General features: G+C 37.8%; 1 protein-coding gene across 2 annotated transcripts in view; it reads left to right on the top strand.

Moving 5' to 3' along the window:
• LOC104608273 (transportin-1-like) overlaps positions 1-25,406 on the top strand; it is an 83,679-nt gene that overhangs the window by 35,065 nt on the left and 23,208 nt on the right. For both annotated transcript variants that reach the window (XM_010274207.3, XM_010274206.3), the window contains exons 14-22: positions 730-855; positions 936-1,010; positions 1,204-1,275; positions 1,663-1,773; positions 2,674-2,757; positions 3,929-4,036; positions 14,604-14,705; positions 14,811-14,873; positions 14,949-15,023. In XM_010274207.3, coding sequence (XP_010272509.1) covers positions 730-855; positions 936-1,010; positions 1,204-1,275; positions 1,663-1,773; positions 2,674-2,757; positions 3,929-4,036; positions 14,604-14,705; positions 14,811-14,873; positions 14,949-15,023 — 816 coding nt within the window. The remainder of the gene's footprint in view (positions 1-729; positions 856-935; positions 1,011-1,203; positions 1,276-1,662; positions 1,774-2,673; positions 2,758-3,928; positions 4,037-14,603; positions 14,706-14,810; positions 14,874-14,948; positions 15,024-25,406) is intronic.

The following is a 25,406-nucleotide window of genomic DNA, read 5'->3' as shown; positions in this document are numbered from 1 at the left end:
AATTTAGAGTCCTCCAAAGTGGTGAATGACTATGTCATTATGATTTGCTACCTATGACAGGATTTTTATTTAATGCTTGTCCAATAAACTGGCTTTTGCTTCATATCTTCTCTTGAATCTCCAAATTTATTCCTAAGGCCTCTGGGGTGATTGTAATATACTGACTGCAAAATCCTAAATGACTTAATTTCAGGAAATGGATTCATCTTATGTTATTTTAGGTTTGGCTCTGCAAACATGTCACTATGGTTGGGTTTTAAATTAATTTGAAAATTTATCAAATGAGGGGTTCTATTTGCCATATGGGTTAATTGATCTATAAGATCCTGGTGTTGGAATGGTAATCTCATTGCTTTTGATTCCTTCTTTTTATGATCGTTTTACCAAAATCTTCTGTTCCTTTTGTTGATTAATTGTCTCTAATCCCTGGTGACATGCTTGTTGTGTTATGGACTTTATAAAGGGTGTCATGTAAAATTGACCATACCTTGTTATTTTAGTAACATAAAGTAAATTGATATTGCTATTGGATCATTTACCTAACATTCTCATTCATATATACTGTGTTAGAATGCAACTTGTTACAGATATAATTGTTCAGTAGATGTTCAATACTTTGAGCTTGTGAGACTGTTCTTTTTTCTTGGTTTTTTAATTGATCTCTAGTTTTTGGTGCCATGAAATTTTAAAATCTGCTTGAAAAATCTTTTTTTTTCCTGCCAAGTTCAGGGTATTGGCCATCAAACAGGTCATGAACAATTTGAAAAAGTTCTTATGGGTCTTTTACGAAGGATATTGGACACTAACAAACGAGTTCAAGAAGCTGCTTGTTCAGCCTTTGCTACACTTGAAGAGGTTTATTCTGTAACAAGAGTTGAATAGCTACATTTATTCTTGTAAAGTTCTTTAGAACTCAAGGCATTATTTAATAGCAGGAGGCTGCAGAAGAGTTGGCGCCACACTTGGAAATAATTCTGCAGCACCTTTTATGTGCTTTTGGGAAATATCAGGTCTTTGTTTTTTCTCCTTTGCTTTTTTTTTCTTGTTTTCTATAATGTATTTTGTTCTGCATTTTGTATGCATTATTGATCAATTGACTCTAATTGTGCATGGTAAGTGCCAATTCAGATTCCACTTATATTGCCATCCTAATTATAACTCTTTTTCTGTTTCTCATTGTGTTTATTCTTAACTGTTTTTCAGAAACGTAACCTCCGGATAGTGTATGATGCTATTGGTACACTAGCAGATGCTGTTGGAGGGGAGCTCAATCAAGTACTCTCTCTCTCTCTCTCTCTCCTGTTCTTTGCAATATTATAAAGGGCTGTTACCCAATAAAAGTTCCAGTTTTCTGGGGCCTTGGGAGGGGTTGATTGGACAATGACCTAGCCTTCGGCAGATTCCTTTGCACAAAGTGACCTCTCTCAGATGTTGGCTCGCACTCTCACGATTGTCAGCCTGAGATTTTACCATTAGACCAAACAGTTGCCCCTTAATGTGCAATATGATGGTTATATTCACCCACGGCCCCACCTACCCTTTTTTGTTATTTGTTTTTTCCCTTTTGAGAGAGACAGTGCTGACACGGGTCATAGTTCAATGCATGTTATGCTATAATGGCATATGTTACTTGCGTTCTAATCTCTATTGTAAACATGACAGCCAAGGTATCTTGATATTTTGATGCCTCCATTAATCTCAAAGTGGCAGCAACTTGCAAATTCAGACAAAGATCTTTTTCCATTGCTTGAGTGTTTCACATCCATAGCGCAGGTATTTTTTTGTGTTTATTATTTAATCTTGTCTTCAGGTTCTTTATGTCACTCATGGTACTGCAAGATCAATCTGTTCATTTCAGATGAAATCTCAACTTGTTAACACTAAAACTTCCACTGACACTGCTTTTTTGCCACCCTATGTTTCTCATTCTGTAGTGTCCAAAGTTGAACGTTCTGGGAATGCAACTGTTTCTGGGTTTAAATAGGAAGCTTTTGGAGGTTTACAGTTGAAATCATTTTTTCATCTTCAGTTTGTAATTTTTTCCTTTTTCTTTTCTAAGGTCATTTATGTTTATGGGGGGTCTACAGTTGCAGTCAATGAATCATGTGTTGGGTATGTCTGTGGTCATAGAATTGCTCAAGTGTGATGTGAGTGGTAACATGGAAAAATGAGATATATGTAAACAAAGAGCTATACTAGATGCCCTCTTGTGAGATAAGCATCAAGAAAAGTTACTTGGATTTCTAACCCCCACTAGAGCTCTTGTTTCTCACAAGAGTTGGTTAGATAGGGAACTTTTTTCTATGACTATCTAAAGTGGATACCCCACTTCTGTGGAAGTGGACACAGAAAAATTAGACCTCTTACCTTTTTTTGTCCACTATTAATATCCTGTGCCTTCCCTGGTTATGTGTGGATAGGGAGAAAAACAGAGGGTTCTATGCAAACACTAGTATGATGGCTCTTTTTGTCCTGCCCATCCTTCTTTCTATTATAATATAAGTCATCTTGTTATTGATAAAAAATTATTTTTTTTAAAGTAAAACATTTATCATGTTGTATACAGTTCCTTTTTATCTGCAAAATGTTGAGTGTTCCCTATCTTAATCATAAATGAAGATAGCTAAGAAATATAATGATTCTGATAGAACAATTGTCTGTTACCTCTTTCAGGCACTTGGTCCTGGATTTTCTCAATTTGCTGAACCTGTATTCCAAAGGTGTTTAAACCTCATCCAGACTCAACAACTGGCAAAGGTTTCTTTCTTATTTGATATTCTTAACTATCATTGCTGGCTATTAATATCATTCTTAACTATCATTGCTGGCTATTAATATCATTCTTATTTGATATTCTTAACTATCCAAGCACTTCCCGTCTTCAATTAAACCTGTCTCTTGCAAGTAGAGGGGGCTAATTACGTTCTATTAATTGAATTTCCAACAACAAGAGAGACAAAACAAGAGAAAAAGAGAAAAGAAGGTGTGGAACAAGGATCAAAGTATCATTACAATACAGGGACGTATTGTATCAGTTTTTAGGGTCACTGATACACTGAATCCTGAGAGTTAAGTTTTTTGACCACTTTTGAAGGGTAATACCCTTCCTAGCAATGTCCTGGCTCAATTTTCCAAACTTAATTTTTTATTTTCTAAGTGATTGTCCCTTTGAATTTCGTGATACACAATTTTTGTGTATCAGGCATATCAATAGTTTGATCCTTGGTGTGGAGAACCGAGAACTAGGAAAGAAAACTGAAGGGGAAAAAAAAGAAACTATGGAAGACTGGGAGAAGGATTTATATGTACTAATACTTCGCTCTCCATCATCCACTCCCTCTATCCTCCTTCCTGCACACTACATGAAGTTTTTTTTTTTTTTTTCTTCAAATTTCGTTTCTCCTCGAGTAATTTGGAAATGATGAAGTAGCAACTCAGTGGAGCCCTTGTTTATATTCATCTATTTATATGCGTAAGTTACATATATAAATATTATATACATGCATAAGCACAAGGACAAGGTGCTGTTACTTTGTTTGGTAATAAGATTTTGTCTTGATATTGATATGCATGAAAATGAGGGTTGAAGTTAGCGAGTGGCCAATTCATGCTAAAATGGCAGAAGATGGGTCCATATCCAGTCCACCCTTCTTAAGAACCCGGTTAGCTGGAAGCAGCCCTGTGTAACTGACCTCTGTGCCTGAACACACAAACATATGCCCATACTTTAGAGCCACTCTAAACTCTTGGACCTTCTAAAATTTACAGGTCCACCCTTCCAACTTCTGATCCTGTTACTGATATTTGGCACTAAGGTTATTCTCACTACTTTCTGCAGCCCATTCTACTGGTTGCATTACATACACTTCTTACTGATATATTTCGTTATTAATTGATCATTTGTTATTTATTGATTCCTTTTTTGTAGGTTGATCCTGTGTCTGCTGGGGTTCAATATGACAGAGAGTTTATTGTCTGCTCTTTGGATTTGCTTTCAGGGCTTGCAGAAGGCCTCGGGAATGGGATAGAGAGTCTGGTATTCCATTTTCTCATGGTTCTTTTATGTGTCTTTAAAATTGAAGTTGCTTTTTATCTGTCATGAAAATATGTGGTTACATGAGTTGTTTGGACTTGTGTTTATATAATCTGGGGGTTAGGGAAGGAAAAATATAAAAGCAGAATATAATTAGTTCCCTTTTTTGTAATTTTTTGATAGATGACAAGACAGTTTATCAATTAGAAAAAGATAAGCATCAAAACTAACAAGCAGCATTGTTGATTTCTGACTGGACTAGATAGTCGGACCATCAGAACCATGGAACTAAAGCCAAAACAGTTTGTAAGCTTCCCAGTTCTTAGACGTGTTGACTTGGTCAAACCTACATGAAATTGGTATTTGTTAATACTTGTTGCCACGGTTTTGAAAACCGGGCTGTCTGGTCCGAAGCCCGGTTGGATGGTTTTGTGGTTCAAGACCGGACCTGGACTCGTGACGGGTTCCTAGGTCAACCGGTCTGACCGTCCGGTTTTCAAAACCATGCCTGTTACAATGTATGTTATTTATTATTTTAAGCTTATCTTGATTAAAAATAGCTTTAAAATACAATCTAGAATAACTTGCTACTTTATAAATTTTTCTTTTTTTTTTGAATTTTATATTTGAGTGGGTTGAACAGCCAGACCATGTGATCCAAGATCTAGTGACCAAAATGGTTTCGTGTCTTGTTGGAGTTTGACAACATTGCTAACAAGGGTGGAGATCAAAACCCTAGTATACAAACTATATGGTTTATGCAACGACTTTGAATCCATTAAAGGATAAGATTCCATTTCTTACTCTCTGATCTATTCTTTCCTCTATCCTTTTGGAAGCTTCGACCTTTTTTTTCTTTGCTTTTAATCAACAAATTTTCTAGCTTACGGAATGCATCCAATTGTATTTATTGATTGAATTCTACACCATTATAGGGGGTATCAACATAACCAACCTAGTTTCCTCCTTGTAACTTATGGTAAAAGGCCATTTATGAAAAAGAGGAGAGATTTGTGAAAATAGAATGCCAATTATACACTCTCCCTTGCTTGTGTTAGTAATCTTCAAAACGAACATGGTCAATTGGGGGAGAATCCTCCTAACAAAAGAATCAAGTGCAAATTATACCATTTTCTTACAATATAATCTGCATCAAGTTGTTTCGAACACCATAATGTTTTCGGGTATCCAAATTACTAAAAGGAAATTCTGCATGTGATCAGGAACTAGCACATATAGTTGGTTTTCACTTTCACAATATAGAACAAGATTGTCTTATTCCTCTATTTCTTCCTAGTGGGAGCCATTGAATGATTATAAAGGATAAAAGCTTCTGATACTTTCCAAGTTGGTGTATCTTCATCTTCTTAGATCAGGAAACTACAATTTCTTTAACAGGAAGGGCATCCTCAAAGTTGGAGTTTTTTTTTTTTTTTTTTTTTTTTATGGAGATCCTATTTATGATGATCCCACTCTTTCTCATGATTGAGTGGTCTGCAGTAAAACCTTTGATAAAGGCCAACTTCTGTAACTAGGAAAATAGGACATAAAACATTCTAACTCCATCCTCAAAGTTAGTCAAGTCTTTGGACTTGTTTGAAGCCTATTACGTCTGGTGACATTATAAGGAATTGTTAGGAAGTTGCTGATTCTGCACCAATCAAATTAGTAATACCAGTTGATTGGAGCCCACCACAAGTATTACACTTCAAATTGAACTTTGATGGTTGCGGCTTAAGCAACCTGGGACCATCGGGTATAGGAGTATTCAGAAAGCATGCAGGGGATGTATGACTCTGTTTTCAGGTCATGTTGGAATTGGGGATTCATTTACAGCAGTATTGAACGCTTCTTTGTAAGGACTTAAAGGGGTAAAGGTGATAGTAGGTGATTCCAAGGTGATAGTAGGCTGGCTGGGAGGTATGTAGGAGGGATCTTGGAGGCACAGGCTCAAAATCAGAGAAGCTCAGGAGATAATAACAGAATTTACTCTTATATTTTTTGGTTTAACATGTAATTTTTTGCTTAGCAAAGAATAGAAAGAACAGAAGAGAATTTTCTTAGGGATAAGAAAGGAAAGCAGAACAGAGGGAAGAAATGGTGGAACAGAATATGTGAACTCCCTCTCTTTGGTCTGTATCTCTTGACTGCCTCACAACCAGTGATTTAAAACGTACAGGACGGAATTTTCTTAGGGATAAGAAAGGAAAGCAGAACAGAGAGAGGAAATGGTGGAAGAAAATATGTGAACTCCCTTTCTGTATTCTATATCTTTTGACTGCCTCACAACCAGTGATTTAAAATGTGTGCCTAGACTTGGCCCAAGTGTGGCCCCTTTACAAAGGCACCTTTTTATTTTTTGGTGCTTTCTGTGTTTTTTAAGCATTGTGACTCCCAACCAAGCCCCTTGAGGCAATCCCAAAGAAGCCCATGTTAGGGTCTTAAATTCTTAACCTGTATATAAAAAATGGTATTATAATTTTAATTACAATTCTCTACCTCTTAAAAATTGTCTTATATTAAGAATTTTGCCTACCTCTTAGAAATTGTCTTATGTTAAGAAGAATGAGTGAACAATATTAGCAGAAAATGGGGTTTTCGACACTCGCTGGTGTTCCAACGGTAAGAGCATGGACTTGCAAAAATCCATACTACAGAATAGGCCATGCAAAACCCATATTCCTGCAATAAGAGTGGAATTCAGTTACCTGTTTAGGTGAAATTCAATTATTCCCCATAGTAGTCGATCAAGACTATAGTCAGTCTTGAATTCCAATAGATTTCGGATTGAGAAAAGTAGAAGAGGGAGAAGGAGAAGAAAGCAGAAGTACACAAGGGTTTTGAAAGGAGGGACAGATCGAATGAACCTGCCGCTGCCACTCTCTCAATATTTATAGGTTATGTTCACTAAATGTAGGAAAGGACAGAATTGCCCTTAATGCTTACATGGCAAATAAAACAAATAATAAACTGAAATAACAAGCTGTCTAAGATAACTACCAGCTAACAGTGACATAACTAACAAAGCTTACATGTGCTGTCATACGAACACAGTGGGGACCACAGCCGTGGGGCCCACATCAGTGTTCTCTACACTCCCCTTCAAGTTGGGAATAGATATTTGTCATCCCAACTTGAATAGGTCTGCCTCTAACTTCTTCCTTGGAACAGCCTTGGTGAGAAGATCTGCGAGCTGCATGTTGGAGGTGATATTACGGGAGACACACTTCTTGTGATGAGACCATTTCTCTGACAAAATGTCGATCAACTTTGATATGTTTAGTTCTGTCATGCTGCACCGGATTGTGAGCTATATTAATAGCCGCCTTATTATCACAATGCAGCATCAAGGGCTTATCATAATCAATACCCAATTCTTCTAGTAGTGATTTCTGCCACTCCGTTAGCCATTGACCTGTATTCAGCTTCAGCACTAGAGCGGGAAACAACATTTTGTTTCTTACTCCTTCAAGAGACAAGGTTACCTCCTACAAGGGCGCAATATCTAGAGGTAGACCTCCTGTCATCAGCACTCTCAGCTCAATCAGCATCTATATAGACCTCCACCTTCATGTGATTATTGTTCTTGAACAGTATACCTCTACATGGGCATCTCTTCAAGTATGCTAATATTCTCTCAGCTGCAAGAAGAGGAGTAGTTCTAGGGGAATGCATGTACTGGCTGACAACACTGATTGCATAACTGATATCTGGCCGTGTGAGGCAGAGATATAGGAGCTTTCCAACCAACCGTTGGAACATAACTTTGTCTTCAAGAGGCTCTCCACCCTCTGCATTGATCTTGTGATTCTGTTCAATGGGTGTATCGGCAGGCTTGACACCTAACTTTCCAGTTTCCGCCAACAGATCTAGAACATACTTCCTTTGAGAGATAAAGATCCCCTGTTTAGATCTAGCAACCTCAATACTCAAAAAATATCGCAGTGCACCAAGATCTTTCACCTCAAACTCTTGATGAAGGAGCTGTTTGAGGGACTCAATTTCACTATTATTATTCCCTGTCACTGCAATATCATCCACATATACAACAAGCAAGGTCAAAGAAGAGTTCACTCTTTTAACGAACAGTGTATGATCTGACTGGGCTTGTACATAACCGAATTTTCCAAGGGCTAGTCTGAATCTATCAAACCAAGCTCTAGGGGACTGCTTTAATCCATACAATGCCTTATTCAGTCGGCAAACCTTCTTACCTGTCTCTGTATCATAGAATCCAGGGGGCAACTACATGTAGACCTCTTCCTGTAAGTCTCCATTTAGAAAGACATTTTTAACGTCCATCTGGAACAAGGGCCAAGAGTAACTTGCTGCAAGAGCTAATAGTGGTCATCTTGGCTATTGGGGCAAAAGTCTCCAAGTAGTCTATACCATTAGTCTGAGTAAACCCTTTTGCAATCAACCGGGCTTTGTACCTTTCAACGAAGCCATCAACATTATGTTTCACAGTAAATATCCATCTACATCCAACTGGTTTCTTTCCTTTGGGTAGGTCAACTAGCTCCTAAGTTTTATTTTTCAAAAGGGCATCTATTTCAACTTTCATTGCATCTTTCCACTCTGGAACTGATAAGGCTTCTTGCACTGTTCTGGGGATAGGAATATTAGCAATGGAAGTGAGGAAGGACCTGTAAGAGGGAGGCAGGCGATCATAGGATAGAAACTGGGAAATACAGTGAGTTGTGGATGTGGTGCAACGCCGTTTCCCTTTACGGACCGCAATAGGGAGGTCAAGGTCATCAGAAGGAGGGGAAGTAGCAACAGTGGAAGGTATCTCAGTGGGCCTTGGGACTGTAGTACCTGGATCTGGATCCACAGAAGGAACTGGGACTGGCCTGGACTGCTGATGACCGGAATCAACTTGCCTGCATCGCCTGTGATAGTCTTTCAACTCCTGATCCCTCTGACAACCCTCACCACCTTCATCACTCAATGGAATGGGTAAAGGAACAACCTTAGATGAGTTAACCCCACTCTCACTGTGCTCCCCCTGAGGAAAAAGACCCAAATTCTCACTACTCTCCCCCTGAGGAGAAACCCTAGGATAATAAGGTGCCTCCTCAAAGAAGGTGACATCCATCGAGACAAATCTCCTCCTTGAAATAGGATCATAGCAGCAATAACCCTTTTGAGTTTGTGCATAACCGAGAAAAATGCATTTGGAGGCCTGTCAAATTTGGAATGATGAGGTCCAAGAAGCTGAACAAAACAGGTGCAACCAAAGGTTTTAAGAGGAACATTAAACAACTCCTCGTCTGGGTATAGAAGGGTAAACGAAGGCTTCATATCAAGAACCCGTGAAGGAACCCGATTAATGAGATACATTGCCGTGAGGATAACATCACCCCAAAAACGGATAGACACATTGGAGGTAAACATAATGCTTATAGCCACCTCCAAAATGTGCCTGTTCTTCCTCTCGGCAACCCCATTCTACTGTGGTGTATGAGGGCAAGTGCTCTGGTGAATAACCCCATGATCGAGTAGATAAGAGGCCAGTGGCTTGGCAAAGTATTCTTTTGCATTATCAGATCAGAGGACTTTGATTTTGACCCCAAACTGGGTTAAAATCATTTGATGAAAGTTTTGGGTCAGAGCGGGAACCTCGTCTCGAGAACGCATAAGGTAGACCCAAGAAAAACAGGTATAGTCATCAACAAACAACAAAAAATATCTATACCCACCCATAGAAGGGATGTGATATGACCCCCAAACATCGGTATGCACAATATCAAAAGAATTACTATTTATTTTATTACTCAAGGAATAAGATGTTCTACAATGTTTGGCAAGCTCACAACTCTCACATCTCAAATTTGACATCTCAATAGACTCAAATAAAGTAGGAAACAAACTCTTCAAAGACTGAAAAGATAAATCACCTAACCGATTATGCCAGAGCATAACCAGACTCATAGACTGCGAAACAAAAGACTTCTTATCCATAGGCTCTTTCCAATTAGATCTCTCTCCAGGCAAATAGATCCCATTCGTCTCACGGCCAGTCCCAATCACCTTCCTCGTCTCCAAGTCCTGAAAAACACATCGGTCAGGGAAAAAGGTTACTGAACAGTTATGATGTTTTGTAATAATACTGACTGAAAGCAAATTAGTATCAAGTTTAGGAACATGCAAGATTGAGGATAAAGAGATAGTATCAGATAACTTGATGTCACCCTTGCCAGAAATGGGAACAAGAGAGCCATCAGCAATGGATACTTTGTCTCTACCAGAAGATAAGTGATAAGTAGTGAACAGTGATGGCAAGCTAGTCATATGGTCAGATGCACTTGAGTCTATTACCCAATAATGTTCAGTGTTACCTGGAGCTGAAGCATGGTAAGTTGAGGCCCAAGTACCTGAATGAGCAAATGCTGATGTGGCAGGGGTTGATTGTGATTGAGCTAAATTCCCAACCTCCTTTTCCAACTGTATTAGGGCAGCCCGAACAACAACTAAGGTATCTAGGGGCGTGCCTTTTGTGCCCGACGAGGATGCAGAATCAGTATTCACAGCCATATGAGCATTACCCTTTTTATTCCTCAGTTTTGCTGGGACTAAATGAGGGTGCAGCTTCCAACATGTATCTTTCGTATGCTTGGGTTTCTTGCAATGTTCACATACTAGATCCCGTTTATCTTCCTTCTTCATGTCCCTTTCTGTATCACCCCCAGACTTAGGTTTAACTGCCACCAGGGCTGGGGGGAAGGGCTGATGTTGCATCATGACCTTTCTCCTGGTCTCTTCACTATGCACTAGGGAGTAGGCTTGAGATAGGGTCACACTGTCTCTTGTCAGTATCTGCTGTCTCGCAATGTCATAATTTGAATTCAGGCCAGTCAGAAATTCAAACACCCTATTGTCTCGACTTGCTTTCTATGGGTCTGTGCATCTTTTGGACTTTCCCACTCAAGAGTCTCCAGATGGTCAATTTCATGCCACAGAGATTTCAAGGTAGAGAAATAAACAGAGACTGGTTTCTCTCCTTGTTTAAGGTTATTCACCTCACACTTCAGTTCATAGGCTCTAGCAACATTAAGGGGTTGGGAGTAGGTCTCTTTCATGACATCCCATATCTCCTTGGCTGTCTTTGCCCACAAGTAATTTCGGCTGATATGTGGCTGCATAGAGTTGTGCAGCCATGCCATAACCAAGTAGTTCTCCTGAACCCACTTGGTATACATTGGGTCCTCCTTGGAAGGTTCTTTCACATCTCCCAATAGGTAGCTAAGTTTTCCCCTTCCCCCAATAGCCATCATGGCTGATTGGGCCCATTCCAAGTAATTGGATCCGTCAAATCTCACTGTTGTAATCTGAAACGCAGTCTCAGACATACTACCAGAACTGCTGTTCCCAAAAACACCTTCTCCCTGATTTTTGAACTCCATTCTTGGTTAAGAATCAGTAGTTAAGAACTATTAGGGTTACTGCAATAGAAAACAACACTTAAACAACTGATCACAATTAGAAATTTGTATGAAATCAGTTCAGATCTGATCTGAAACCAATCGACAATCAGAATATAAGCAGTCCGATAACAGGTCTCACCCCCAAAACATGCTCGGAAGCCAAAACAGGTCTGAAAACCACTTAGAAAGCAATCTGTAATGCTGAAGCAGAATTAGGGTTTTAATCGTAGGGTTAGGAAAACCTCTGTGAGAACATAAACAATGCTCAGTTGCACCTTCCAAAAGAATTCACAGTCAAGTCTAGCCGTAGGGTTAATGACAAACCCTAAAAAACTGATCACCTCTGAGAAAAAATAGGAGAGTTCGGCCACTCCTCCTAGATAGGTCCAACCTATTTTGACTGACAGCAATCTCAAGGGAAAAAAAGGGCTTACCCAGAAAATTCTGATCGCTACCTTCAATCGTGGCCTGAACCCTAACCTTCTCTGATTCTTCTTGATTACCAAAACACTTTCCAAGCCTCTACAAGTCTTCGGACAGCTGCTAAACTTTTCTGGTAACTTCCAAGAATCAGCCAACGAACAGTCCTTTGTAAGCTTCCAGCCCTAGACAATTCTCATGTGGTCGGCTAGACTAGATCCACATGAGAAACCCTAGATAGGCTCTAATACCAAGTAGTCGATCAAGACTACAGTCAGTCTTGAATTCCAATAGATTTCGGATTGAGAAAAGTAGAAGAAAGAGGGAGAAGGAAGGAGAAGAAAGCAGTACACAAGAGTTTTGAAAGGAGGGACAGATCGAATGAACCTGCCGCCGCCACTCTCTCAATATTTATAGGTTATGTTCACTAAATGTAGGAAAGGACAGAATTGCCCTTAATGCTTACATGGAAAATAAAACAAATAATAAACTGAAATAACAAGCTGTCTAAGATAACTACCAACTAACACTGACATAACTAACAAAGGTTACATGTGCTGTCATACGAACACAGTGGGGACCACAGCCGTGGGGCCCACATCAGTGTTCTCTACACCCATAATTAGGTGTTTATTAAGAGTCAGAATATAGAAGATAAGCTATGGAACAGGAAGTGTTGGTATGGGATATGTGTAAGCGCACAGTAAAGGAGAACCCTTGTACTGTGTGGTTTATGTGATCTATCTAGGTATAAATCTGAAATGTGATGCAGCATAGTGGAGCTAAGTGCACAATCCCAGGTACACAGATCCCCTAGTCATAAAGTTTGTTTGGAAAAGGACAAAAAGGCAGAATAATAATAATAATAATATTAAAGAAACCTTTATCAGCTGGGAAAATTCCAGAACTTCTATGCCTCTCCACTCCCTTTGAAAATCCTCAGAAGAAAAAGGCGTGAAAGTGTCAATCCATTGAACCAAAAAAATGTATCCTCTTCTCTCTTTCACACCTATTCTATATATTTTAATGAATATATAGTTACATATTTGAAAAAAAAGAAGAATTTAATCTGCAGAATTTTCTCATATAAGTTGTATAATGATATTAGTAAAAGACTAAAATCCATTGGGTTACTTTGAATCTCTTTATTAGGATTTGGGTTTTGTTTACACTTCATGAATAGTAATTTTATAATTGCAACTTTTCTCCCGAGTCCATTAAACCCCTTATCTTTAAACTGGGACTTTGGATTTTGTAGAGGGTTAATGGATGGTGAGTCAAATTGTGTTATTGAGCTAATTCATTTACTTGAATCCGTTTGCTTGGACCCCACTTCTTCTGATCAAAGGGTTTGGACTCCTCTTCCAAAAGGTACTTTTACTTGCTCTTCTTTTCTAAAATCCCTCAGTTCTAACCCCTTTTCCCAAGAATTCCCTGTCAAAGAAGTCTGGGCGCGACCTATTCCCCCAAAAATTGCTGTATTCTGCTGGGAAGTCTTCTATGGGAAGATCAATACTTTGGAAAACTTACAGAAAAAGAGACCCTCGCTTTGTTTTTCCCCAAATTGGTGTTCCTTGTGTAAGGCCGAGAATGAGGACTGTGTCCATTTGCTGATCTCCTGTTCCTTATCTACAACTATATGGAGGTGGAGCCTTTGTTTATTTGGAGGTAGGTGGTCTTTGCTTTCTGATTTAAGCTTGTTATTCAACCCATCTGTCTTTGTTTGGCACACTAGAAGAGGTAAGGTCATGCGGAAATGTGTCCGGGCAGCCACTCTGTGGACACTTTGGGAGGAAAGGAATGCAAGAATTTTCTTAGAGAAGGAAAGAGGGTTAGATGAAATGAAGGATTGTATCCTAACAAGAGCAATCCATTGGCTGAAAACTGTGGATATCTTTGATGACTTCTCCTTTGATGATTTGTGGAGAAATTGGCTAGTAATAGCTAACACTTCAACAAAGAAGGATAGAATTCTGTCAGAATGGATTCCGCCTTTGGAAGGTGTCATCATGCTGAACTTTGATGGAAGTAGCCAAGGCAACCCCGGGCCTTCAGGTATAGGGGGTATCCTGAGAAATAAGGACAGCAACATAATTTCCCTATTCTCAGGACTAGTGGGAGTGGGGGATTCCACAAGGGCAGAAATCCTTGCTGCAGTACAAGGAATTCAGATTGCCAACCAGCTTGGGGTGGAGCATCTCCTAGTTGAAGGGGACTCTCAGGTGGTAACCAGGTGGCTCATAAACTTGGATACCGCCATTTGGGGCTACAAAGATCTCATCAAAAAAGTAAAGTGGTTAACCAGTAATATGAGTGTTGAGGTAAAATGGGTTGGTAGGTCTGCTAATTCTTTGGCTGATGCTTTAGCCAAACAGGGGGTTTCTAGGGAAGATCTTTTTTGTGCTTCTATGTAAGCTGTTATTAATTTGGAAATCTGTACTTAACTAGCCCGGAGAGGTTGCAACTCGTACCTTTCCTTGAGGACTTTGTACTATTGTCTATTGCTGTTTTATAAATTCATTTCAATTATCAAAAAAAAAATTTATATGCTTGTAGATGTTGCATTCGTTTTTTCATGCTTGAATATGTAGTCTTGGGCTACTACTTCTCTAATTTTTGAAATTTCCAATTCCTGATGTTTTGTTTTATAAATCAATTGTTTTTTCATGCTTAAACATTCCAAAAATTTGTTCATTTGTTCTGGTGCAACTTTATTTTTGTAGGTTGCACAAGGCAATTTGAGGGACCTACTTCTTCAGTGCTGCATGGATGATGCTTCTGATGTGCGTCAAAGTGCTCTTGCTCTTCTGGGGGACCTTGCAAGGGTGTGTTAGCATTTCCTTGCTCAAATAGTGGTGTTTTGGTTGATTGGTTTTATTTATTTCATCAGCTTTAAAGTTTAGCTTTGTTCTGACATGATTTTGTGCCAGGTTTGCCATGTGCATTTGCATCCTCGTTTGTCAGAATTTCTTAATGTTGCTGCCAATCAGTTGGTAAGCATTTGATTCATGTTTTTATTGATATCAAGCCTTGTTTGTTAGTATTTGACCAACATATGCCATGCGCAGCATACTCAGGAGCTGAAAGAATCTGTTTCAGTGGCTAATAATGCATGTTGGGCAATTGGAGAATTAGCAGTAAAGGTAGGGTATCTTTCAGCACTATGTTCCAACCAAGCCAGTCCAATAATGCATATAGTGTGATGGTGAATTTGTTGTCTTTCAACCAAAAGACTGGAATTCAGATCATCCTATTTGTGATTTAGTTGTCAAAAACTACAGTCCTCCCAAGCATTGTGCCTGTTTGTTCTAAATTGTCTGTAGAGCATTGTCAAACATAAAAGGAAAATGATGATGTCGAAATGGCCATAATCTCTGTAGTTTAGGTTTGGTGCAAACTAAAAATCAAACGTTTAGTTTAGAATTATTATTTTTATCAATAAACAGATGTTTAATTTGGAACTAGGTATTACAAAATGCATAATTTTATCTACTTGATTAGACCTGTTGTATGAGACTTTTCCAAGGAAGTATATTTTAGAATACTTGAAGTGCATTGTGGGTTTGTGATTTAGGCTCCATATTGAAGTTTAAGTCTGAAAATAGAATTTGTAGCAGAATGCTGTACAGAAAACAGCTGAGTACTTGGTTTTGCCCTTGTCATAATCACTGAGAAAAATTAAGTCTTACCTGTTAATTTGCATATTTGTTTTGGAATTAAAGAAACAGAAAGTTTGAAGATGAAGGTGGAAGACAGAATGGAGTCAGATGCTTGACCAGTTGCAGTGACTGCTTTGTAGATATTATTAGGTTGTTTTATATATTTTTATGTACCTGAGGGTATATTTGTCTTTTCATTATATATAATTTCACCCTAATATAAATATCCAAGTGGATAATGGACCCATCTTGGACTTTCGAAATCTTGTCTTTTCTCTTCACCTCTTTTCACTTTTCTCTTTACAGCATCTCTAGATAAAAAAGGATGGGATCAGAGCATGTTCTATACTAGTTCTGCTCCTTTTTCTTCTCTTTCTTCACTTTTGTTTTTCCTTAGACTTCAATCAGAAGAGGAGTATTATATACATCTAAGGACAAATAAAGAGATGTTCTGTCTTGTTCTTTTTGTGGTTGTAGGATCAGGAATCTAGTAGTTTTTGGGGAGTTCGAGGGTTTCCTTAATATTTTTATGGAAGAATACTATTTGGACTGTTGTTTTCTCCATTGGGGGTTGCTGTGATTGGTTTGTGGCATTTTATTGGTGATTGTATGATTGGCTATGGAGGGCTAAAGGTTGTAGGGTGATGGGCTGAATGTGGAGTGTTTCTAGGTCAAGAAGTAGGGTGGGAATGCAGGATTATCGCTTGGAAAATTAGAACCTGTATTTGAAATGGTCTGTGCAGATGTATGAACATCTAATCAATGATCTGGTTTATCTGTTGAGTTGTTTTGTAGCAACTAGTATCTTGAACTTATCTGTGTAGACAGATCCGTTGTTCTCTTGTTGTTGTGAAAACTAGTGGTTGGTGCTGGCATTTTTCCCTAGTTCTTAAAATAAAAATAGTGGACCCAGTAGCATTTGGAGCTACAGGAGGGCAGGCTGTATTCATCAATGGTGAAGATAATGGGATGTACTGAATTGCTTGGAGCTACTAGGGAGCACTTTTTGGACCTAGTTGAAAAACCTAAAAGTTTCAAAAGAAATACGGGAAGATAAATACTTCAACAAATGTGGTTCTTGATGTTCCTAATGAGGAGAGTTCTACTAGTTACATTGCAACTCTGGGTTACTCTGGGTTCAGCACCAAGGGATGATTTACCAAGTACCATAAAAGACCAATTGGAACAATACAGTAGGGTAATCTGACATCTGGAATGGACTTCTATTGCTCCTACCTCCTATCCAGCAAGTACAGGTAACCTAAGCCATTGCTTTCCATGTGTCTAACCATAGTTTTCAAGGCACCAACTTGCCAAGGCGAGGCTAGGCGCCTAGGCGGGTGCCTAGCCCTCGCCTAGGCGATGGAATTTAAAAATAAGAAGCCGATGGATTTCTACCCCTTCTTACTAGTTTTTTTTTTGGTTTTATGTATTCTGCACTTACTTTTGTGCTTGTGTTTCATGCAGCGTTGCTTGATGAGAACAATTACTAAAATAAAAGAAGAAAATGGAGAAGAAAAGTAAGGAGCAGTGCCCCTGTTCTAGACCCAGAAAAAGAAGGTGAAAAATATTAAAATAAAAGAATAAAATACAAAGAAGAATAGAAGGGGCTCTGCCCCTGTTTCAGACACCAATGATGAGAACAAAAAAAGGGGTGATAAATGCAAGGATCTAAGAACAAAAGTAGGGGGCGAGCCCCTGTTCTAGACCCAGAAAAGCTGGTGAAAAAAAATACTAAAATAAAAGAAGACTGAAGAATTTCGGACACCAATAATGAAGGAAAAGGAGCTGAAAACACGCATGAAATTTCAGAACAAAGAAGGGGGTGGAGCCCTTGTTTTAGTCCAATAATATGATTCAAACCATGAAAGAAGAATGGTTTTAGTCCAACAAGGAAGAGGAGAAGAATAGGGCGAAACCACTGTTTTAAACCAGTGGAAAAAGAGAACAAAACGAAGGAGGAAACTGATTAACTCACCTTGACTTAGAGGATTGTGTCGGAACGATGGAGGGCTGTTCTCTCTTCTTCCTCATTCGATTCTTTTGTCAAAGTGAATGAAACCCTTGAGATTATTTTGTTTTTACTTTCCTCGTAACAAAAACATGATAACATGCAACATATCCTATTATAAAAACTAAAACCAACCAATCAAATATTATATATTTTATATTTATTATATTTAATAAAATATTGTATACTATATATGTGTTTCAGTCCCCACAGCATGCGCCTAATACATTTTTTCTTGGCATTTGGGTGAGGCGCTCATTGAAAAGCACCTAGTCGCCTCACCTTGACAACTATGTGTCTAACCCCTCTTAGTCCCCTTGGATCATCGATTTAGGTTCTTCCAACCACATTACTGGTTAGCTAGATTTTTTCTCTTCTTACCATCTACTGTTTGATAAAGTGAGGTTGGCAGATTGGTCATTCTCTACTATTTCTGGCTAAGGAACTATATCTCTTCCTTTCGGTATCAACCTTGACTCCGTATTACATGTTCTTAAACTTCCTAAAAACTTTCATTCTATTAGTAGCATTACTAAATCCTTGAATTGTTATGTATTGTTTTTCTCAGATTCTTGTGTTTTCTGGGAATTCACCTTGGGGAAAAACAATTAGTAAAAGTTGTGTAGTGGATGGTTTCTACATACTGGAAGATGATGCTGATTTGAATCAAGGTTTAAAATGTATGTTGGTGGAAATGTTGGTCGTCCAAGTATAAGAAACATATCGGAAATGTTGGGAATATCATATGGAAATGTTGTAAAAATTATAGATATGGTGGAAACATTGTAAAATATGAAAAATATAGAATGATAATTTATGAAATGATAAAAGAAGCATATGCCCACCTATTTAGATTACTATCTTGTTCCAAATCATTAAACAAAGCTAGGAAACTAAGGTTATAGAAAATGAATATATTTTGAAGTTGCCTTGTAAACCTTAAGATTCAAATCTTGATGATAGAATGGGTTAAAGCAAAATTTAAACTTAGAGAAATTATAAATGGTTATAATAGATCAACCAAATAATCTATTACACAAACAAAAACTAATATTTAACTTTATGTTTGAAATCAATTTTGAGATAGCTCAAAGTGGTAATCAAGTTACTCGGACAATAACATTGTTACACCCAAGGTTTAAAATGTCGATGTTGATGGAAATGTCGTTGACCAAAATATAGGACATATGTCGGAAATGTTGAGGGGAAATATTGTAAAAATTAGAGACATTGTGGAAATATTATGAAATCTGTGGAAATATGCAAAGATATTTTGTAAAATGATAAACAAAGCATTAATACATATTTCTAGACTATTATCTTATTCCCAACCATTATATAAAGCTAAGAAACTAAGATCAATAACAAATTAGTAAATGACGATTTACTGATTTATTATGCATTTTGATGTTTTTACAAGGTTATCTGATATTTTCTTTTCTAATTTTTAATTCCGATTTATTATAAATTCTAATATATTTATTTCACACTAGTAAATAGAAATACATTTATTCTGATTTTTTAAATATTAAAGTTATAATGCATTATGTTTTATTATAAATTTAATAAACTGATTCTCCTTTTTGTAGTATTAAGATTATGATAAATTCTGATTTCTTATAAAACTTAATGAATTTATTATGATTTTTTATACTAAGTTTATAATAAATTATGATTTAGTATAAAATTTGTTAAATTTATTCTGATTTTTTATATTAAATGTAGAATATGGTTTATTATAAAATTTAATAAACATTTCTGATTTTAATATGGAATAATCTATATTAATATACTGTATAATATTAATATAATATACTAATATATTATATTTTTAATGTACATTAGTCGACATCCTATCGACATTAGTCGACATCTTGTCGACATAATAGGAAAAACTGTATTTTTTTTGGTTATTTGGACTGATTTGATCTACATTTCCGAAATATAGGAAATGTCGACTGACATAATGTAATTTTTATGTTACCATCCATTTTCATGTCGGTGAGCCATGACATCGACATATGACGGGCGGCATTAGCGACATTTGAAACCATGGTTGCACTACATATATACAATATTGTTACCAACTTATGTTATAATACTATTACTATCTCTTGCACTCCACACCGGTAGTGTTCAACTAAATTTCATGTTGATACCCATGGAAGTGGAAATGGAAATATGTCGTTGAAACTGTCTCTTGTACTCTACATAGTGCTGATAGTGTTCATTAAGGAATATGTTGATGTTGGCAAAATTTCAAGTCGCTACCCAAGGAAATGGAAATATGTCATGGAAATATTAAGGAAATTAGGGACATTTTAAACCATGACTTTGAAGTTAAATAACTCCGTCATTTATGTGAACGAGGTTATTGGCCATTATTTTACAACCAAGATTTGTTATGTCATTGTTTGTGTCATCTTTCATTTCCTTCTTTAAAGTTCCTATTTGTTGAGTTGTTTAAGTTAGTGCCTTTGTCTTATTTGCATTGACAAACATGTGAGACTAGTAAACATTGTAGAACTCCGTTTCCACCAAATAATTAATGAACTAATTTTCCTTTTCAAATTTCCTCTTTGACAAACATCTAGTATTGCTAAAGGGGGACACAAATACTTCATCAGTCTCATCAATGGTTTTTCCATGTATACTTGGATTTATTTACTTTTTTCTTGAGATTAAGTGCCAAAAACAATACAAGACTTCTAATAGATGATCTTCACTCAATTTCATGTAGAAATTTGGCTATTTTATTTTGACAGTGCATGTGGATATTTTAGAGATTATGTGAATCAGGTTTTTTACTAATAATAGCACTATCCTGCCCTAGAACACATTAACAAAATGGTGTTGCAGAAAGAATAGATATCTCATTGAAGTTTTTTGAGGTCTTCTATTACATTTGCTTGTGCCAAAGTGCTTTCGGGGAGACACAATTCTTACTACTGCATATTTAATTAACCAGATGTTGAGTTGGATTTTGCGATCAACTCTTCTTCCCTCACAGTGTTCTAAAAGCGCAAGGGCTATTTTGCGCCTGAGGCACAAGGCGCAAGGCGAGGTGCGTGCCTTTTGGAGGCAAGGCGCACAATTTAAAAAAATGCAAAAAATTCGAAAAGAAATGCAAAACATTTCAAAAAAATGCAAACATTTCAAAAAAAAAGTAAAAAATTATAAAACATATTATTAATAAAAATATTAACTTAAGTTTTAAAATAAATGTTTTAAAAAACCTATTATCTAAAATTAAAATACATAAATATAATATGTAAAGCATATTCAAATGAGAATTTAAAAATGAAATCAAACATATATAACATTTTCAAGCATATAAAACCCACAATCTCTTTTTTTTTCTCAATTGCATCAAGTAGCTAATGTGATATATTACATTCCTAATTCTACGAGCCGTCTTTGTGCCACGCCCCTCGAGGCCAGCTCAAACAAGTCCATGTTAGGTTCTTAAATTCTTAGATTTCACACAAAAAATAATAATTTTATAGTTTAAATTGCTTTTAAGAAGATATTTTATTAAGATGAACGAATGGACAACATTACCAAATAGGGGTTGTTGAAGGAAAAAAACGACAAATTTTCAAAAGGCGCACGCCTGGGCTAAGGTGCAAGGCGCACGTCTAGGCGCATTAGGCGTGCACCTTTTGAATAGGCTGCGCCTAGGACCTGGGCGAGGCGCCTACCCTAAAATGCACCTCGCCTGAGTGCCTAGGCGCACCTTTTAAATCATTGTTCCCTCAGTCTCCCTTATTCTCGATTCCTCTTTAGACTTTTGGGTGTAGTTATGTTCATAACTTGTTCCTTTCTCATGGTCCTATCTCTCAACGTGTCTATATATTCATGGGTGTTTTTTCTTGGAGTCTCAACCATTCTTCCTTGTTTATCCCTAGAGGGAGAAGGAAAATGAACTTGAGGAGAGGGAGAGCAAATTCAGGTTCCGTTACCCATTCCTGCACTTACTCCATTATGTCTACTCTTGTTACACTTGGTTCCAGAAAGACTAGTATACACCTCCAAGTATGGATCAACCAGAAGATGTGCTACTTGAACCGATGGGATCTCATGATGCAAAACTGAAGAGTAGTCCGTGTTCCACTCAGCCACGTATTACACCTTGTGACCTTGATGTTTTCATTGCCCTTGGTAAAGGTATCCAAACATGTACTACTAAGTATTCTGATGCTAATTATACCACTTTTGACCAACTTTCTCCTTTCTGTACTTATCTTTCTACCATTTCTAGTGTTTCTATCACTGTAAGTGTTGTATATGCTTTGTATTCACCTGAATTGAAAAGGGACACGTTGGAGGAGATTGATGCCCAACGTAAGAATGATACACGGGACTTAGTGGATCTTTCCGAAGGGAAAGAGCCTATTGGGTGTAGTGGTTTGAAAGGCGTTCCTAGGCACACGGGTGAGGCACATTTTAAGGTATGTGCCTCGCCTAGGCAGCAGGAGTAGCACTTTCAAAAGGCGTGTACCTGGTGTGCCTTGCGCTTCAGCCTAGGCATGCACCTTTTTATTTTTTGTGCTTTTTGTTCTTTTTTGAACCTAGTGGCTGGGCCAGTTGCTTCACTCTCCACTCGCTCACCAAAGCTCTAAGAACCCCTTATATGCTAATTTGTTCATTAATTTATCCTAATAAAATATAAAGTAATTAAAATTATAAAATCATATTTTTATTTTTTTTGTGTAGGAATTAAGAATTTAAGACCCTAACATGGACTTGTAGAATCAGGAATGCAAAATGTTTTACATCACACTAAAGAGATTGATGGTTCTGCATGCTTGAATATGCTTTATATGTTTGATTTTATTTTTAAAATTTCATTTGCATATGTTTTACATGTTATGTTTATTTATTTTAATTTTAAGTTTATGTTTTTAATTAACAATGTTTGATATACTTGTTTTTATTTTTTTCTGCATTTTTTTAATTTTTTGTCCCTGTTTTGCATTTTTTTGCCTTTCTTCAAAAAGGTGCATGCTTTACCTTGCGCCTTGGGCACAAATTGCCCCTTGTGCTTTTAAAATACTTGTTGGGTGTAAGTGGGTGTTTTTTGTGAAGTGTTGGACTGATGGGCAAGTGAAGAGATGTAAAGGCAGGTTGGTAAACAAGGGCTACTCCTAGACATTTGAGTTAATTAAATTGGAACATTTGCTCCCATTGCTAAGATGATCTATATGGGTCCTCATCTCTCAAGATTCTAATTTTGGTTGGCGCCCTCACTATTTAGATATAAGGAATGCTTTTCTCAATGGGGACTTGGAAGAAATGTATATGATTCAGCCTCTAGGCTTCCATGGCAAAGAGAATGAAGGATTTCAGCAGTTCAACTTTGGGCATGGTTTGATAAGTTTAATTGTGTAGTTCAGCAAATAGGATTTAAGCATTGCTATGTTGACCATAGTCTCTTTGTTAAGAGAGATGGAGATACAAGTAGAAATCACTGATTGCAGATTTAGTTGAATTTCTTGTGAAGGGAAAGAGGAGGAAGATGAAGATTTCAGTAGTAGAGAAGAAAAGAGGAGGAGAAAAAAGTAGGAAGTCAACCAGGATTCTTAGATAAATCCTAGCCGCCAACCCCTCATTATAATAATTTATACTTAACTTAAAGGATGAGATATTATAAGGATGCCATTAGTAGGGCGGCTACTAATGTAGCTGAACAGTCACAACTTAAAAACATAAAGTAATGGGCCTAAAGCCCAACAACTTCCTAACTAAATAACTTAAAATAAGAATAAAAACAACTAGGCCCAACTCAACACTCCCCCTCAAGTTGGGAGTAAATGTCACACTTTCCCAACTTGCGTAGATCATGCTCTAGCTTGTTCTTTGCAACACTTTTTGTGAGAACATCAACGAGTTGCATATCAGAAGCAATGTATGGAAGACAAACTTCTCCAGAAGTTACTCTTTCTCTGATAAAATGTCTATCCACTTCAATGTGCTTAGTTCGGTCATGCTGGACTGGGTTATGGGCAATGTTAATTGCTGCCTGGTTATCACAGTATAGCATCATAGGTTCTTCTGCCTATACACCAATTTCTTCTAACAGGGAACGGATCCAGAGAAGTTCTGAAACTCCATGTGCCATGGCCCTGTATTTGGCTTCAGCACTTGATCTTGCCACCACTGTTTGTTTCTTACTCTTCCATGAGACAAAGTTACCCCCAACAAGGGTGCACACTCCTAAAGTTGATCTCCTGTCATCAAGGCATCCTGTCTAATCTGCATCTGTATAAGCCTCTAGTTTCAACTGTCCATGATCAGTAAACAATATGCCTCTGCCCGGGTGTCCCTTCAGATAAGCAAGAATCCTGTCAACTGCCTCCCAATGCTGGATTCGTGGAGCATGCATGTATTGACTTACTACACCTACTGTCATACACAAGTATAGCAGCCGACCCACAAGTCTCTAATATCTCCTAATATCCTTTACTGGTTCACCTTCTGATGTATTGATTTTATGGTTCTGATCAATAGGGGTGCTGATTGCCTTTGTTCCAAGCTTCCCTGTCTCTTGAAGGAGATCCAAGACATACTTCCTTTGAGAGATAAAAATTCCATGTTTTGATCTTGCAACTTCAATGCCTAAGAAGTATTTCAGTTCTCCAAGATCTTTAATTTCAAATTCTTTATGTAGGTTCCTTTTTAGACCATCAATCTCACTTAGATCATTCCCGGTGACAACAATATCATCCACATAAACAATTAGGACTGACACCAAAGATCCCCTTCGCTTCACAAACAAGGTATGATCGGATTGAGTCTGAGTGTAGCCAAAAGCAATTAAGGCCTTTCTAAATCTGTCAAACCATGCTCTGGGAGATTGTTTCAAGCCATAAAGTGACTTCTTAAGCTTGCATACATTTCCCTTTTCAACATCACTATAGAAGCCAGCAGGAAGATCCATATACACTTCCTCTTGCAGATCCCCATTTTGGAAAGCATTCTTCACATCAAGTTGAAACAAGGGCCAAGAGTATGAGGCATCAAGAGAAAGAAGTATCCAAACAGAGGTCATCTTTGCAACTGGTGCAAAGGTCTCTAAGTAATCAATGCCATAGGTCTGTGTGTACCCTTTTGCAATAAGTCTTGCCTTGTGCCTTTCTATACTTCCATCTGCCTTATATTTTACTATGTAAACCCATCTGCATCCAACTTTCTCTTTTCCCTTTGGTAGATCCACAATGTCCCATGTCTGATTCTAAATCAAAGCTGCCATCTCTTCCTGCATAGTTGTCTTCCACTCAGGTTTGGAGAGAGCCTCATTAACACCCTTGGGTATAGACACAGAGTCAAGAGAGGAAAGAAAGGCACGGTAGGAAGGAGAAAGTCCACTGTAGGATAAGTAATGTGAAATACAATGAGCAGTACACTTTCTCTTCCCTTTTCTGAGAGCAATAGAAAGATCGAGGTTATCTGTAATAGAATTAGTAGAATCAATGGAAACTGAAGCAGTAGCGGTACCAAGAGGAATACCTGAATCCATGTCAGCTGAATCTGGAGTCTCTAAGGAACCGACAGGAAGTGATGTGAGTTCTGTTGTAGTGGAATCAACCTCCTTGTGAAGTCTCTATCGTAAGTAATGCTGAGAAGCAGGACGCAAAGGAGGTGGTAAGGTAGGTGACACATGAGGTGGTAAGATAGGTGACATATAGACTTGTTCATGGGCCGGGCCGGGCCGGGCCGGGCTTTTACTCTTTACTAACAGAAAAATGTTAGGCCCGAGCCCGAGCCCGAGCCCGGGCCGACCAACGGTTCTACAACTTGGGCCCAAGCCCGGTCCTGATAAAAAGCCCGAAGCCCGACCTAATAAAAGAAATTCT

This window comes from Nelumbo nucifera, chromosome 1 (assembly GCF_055504915.1).
Source record: "Nelumbo nucifera cultivar China Antique chromosome 1, China Antique-T2T, whole genome shotgun sequence".
Taxonomy (NCBI): domain Eukaryota; kingdom Viridiplantae; phylum Streptophyta; class Magnoliopsida; order Proteales; family Nelumbonaceae; genus Nelumbo; species Nelumbo nucifera.
Note: the sequence above shows the minus strand (reverse complement) of the source record. Positions and strands in the feature narration are given on the sequence as shown.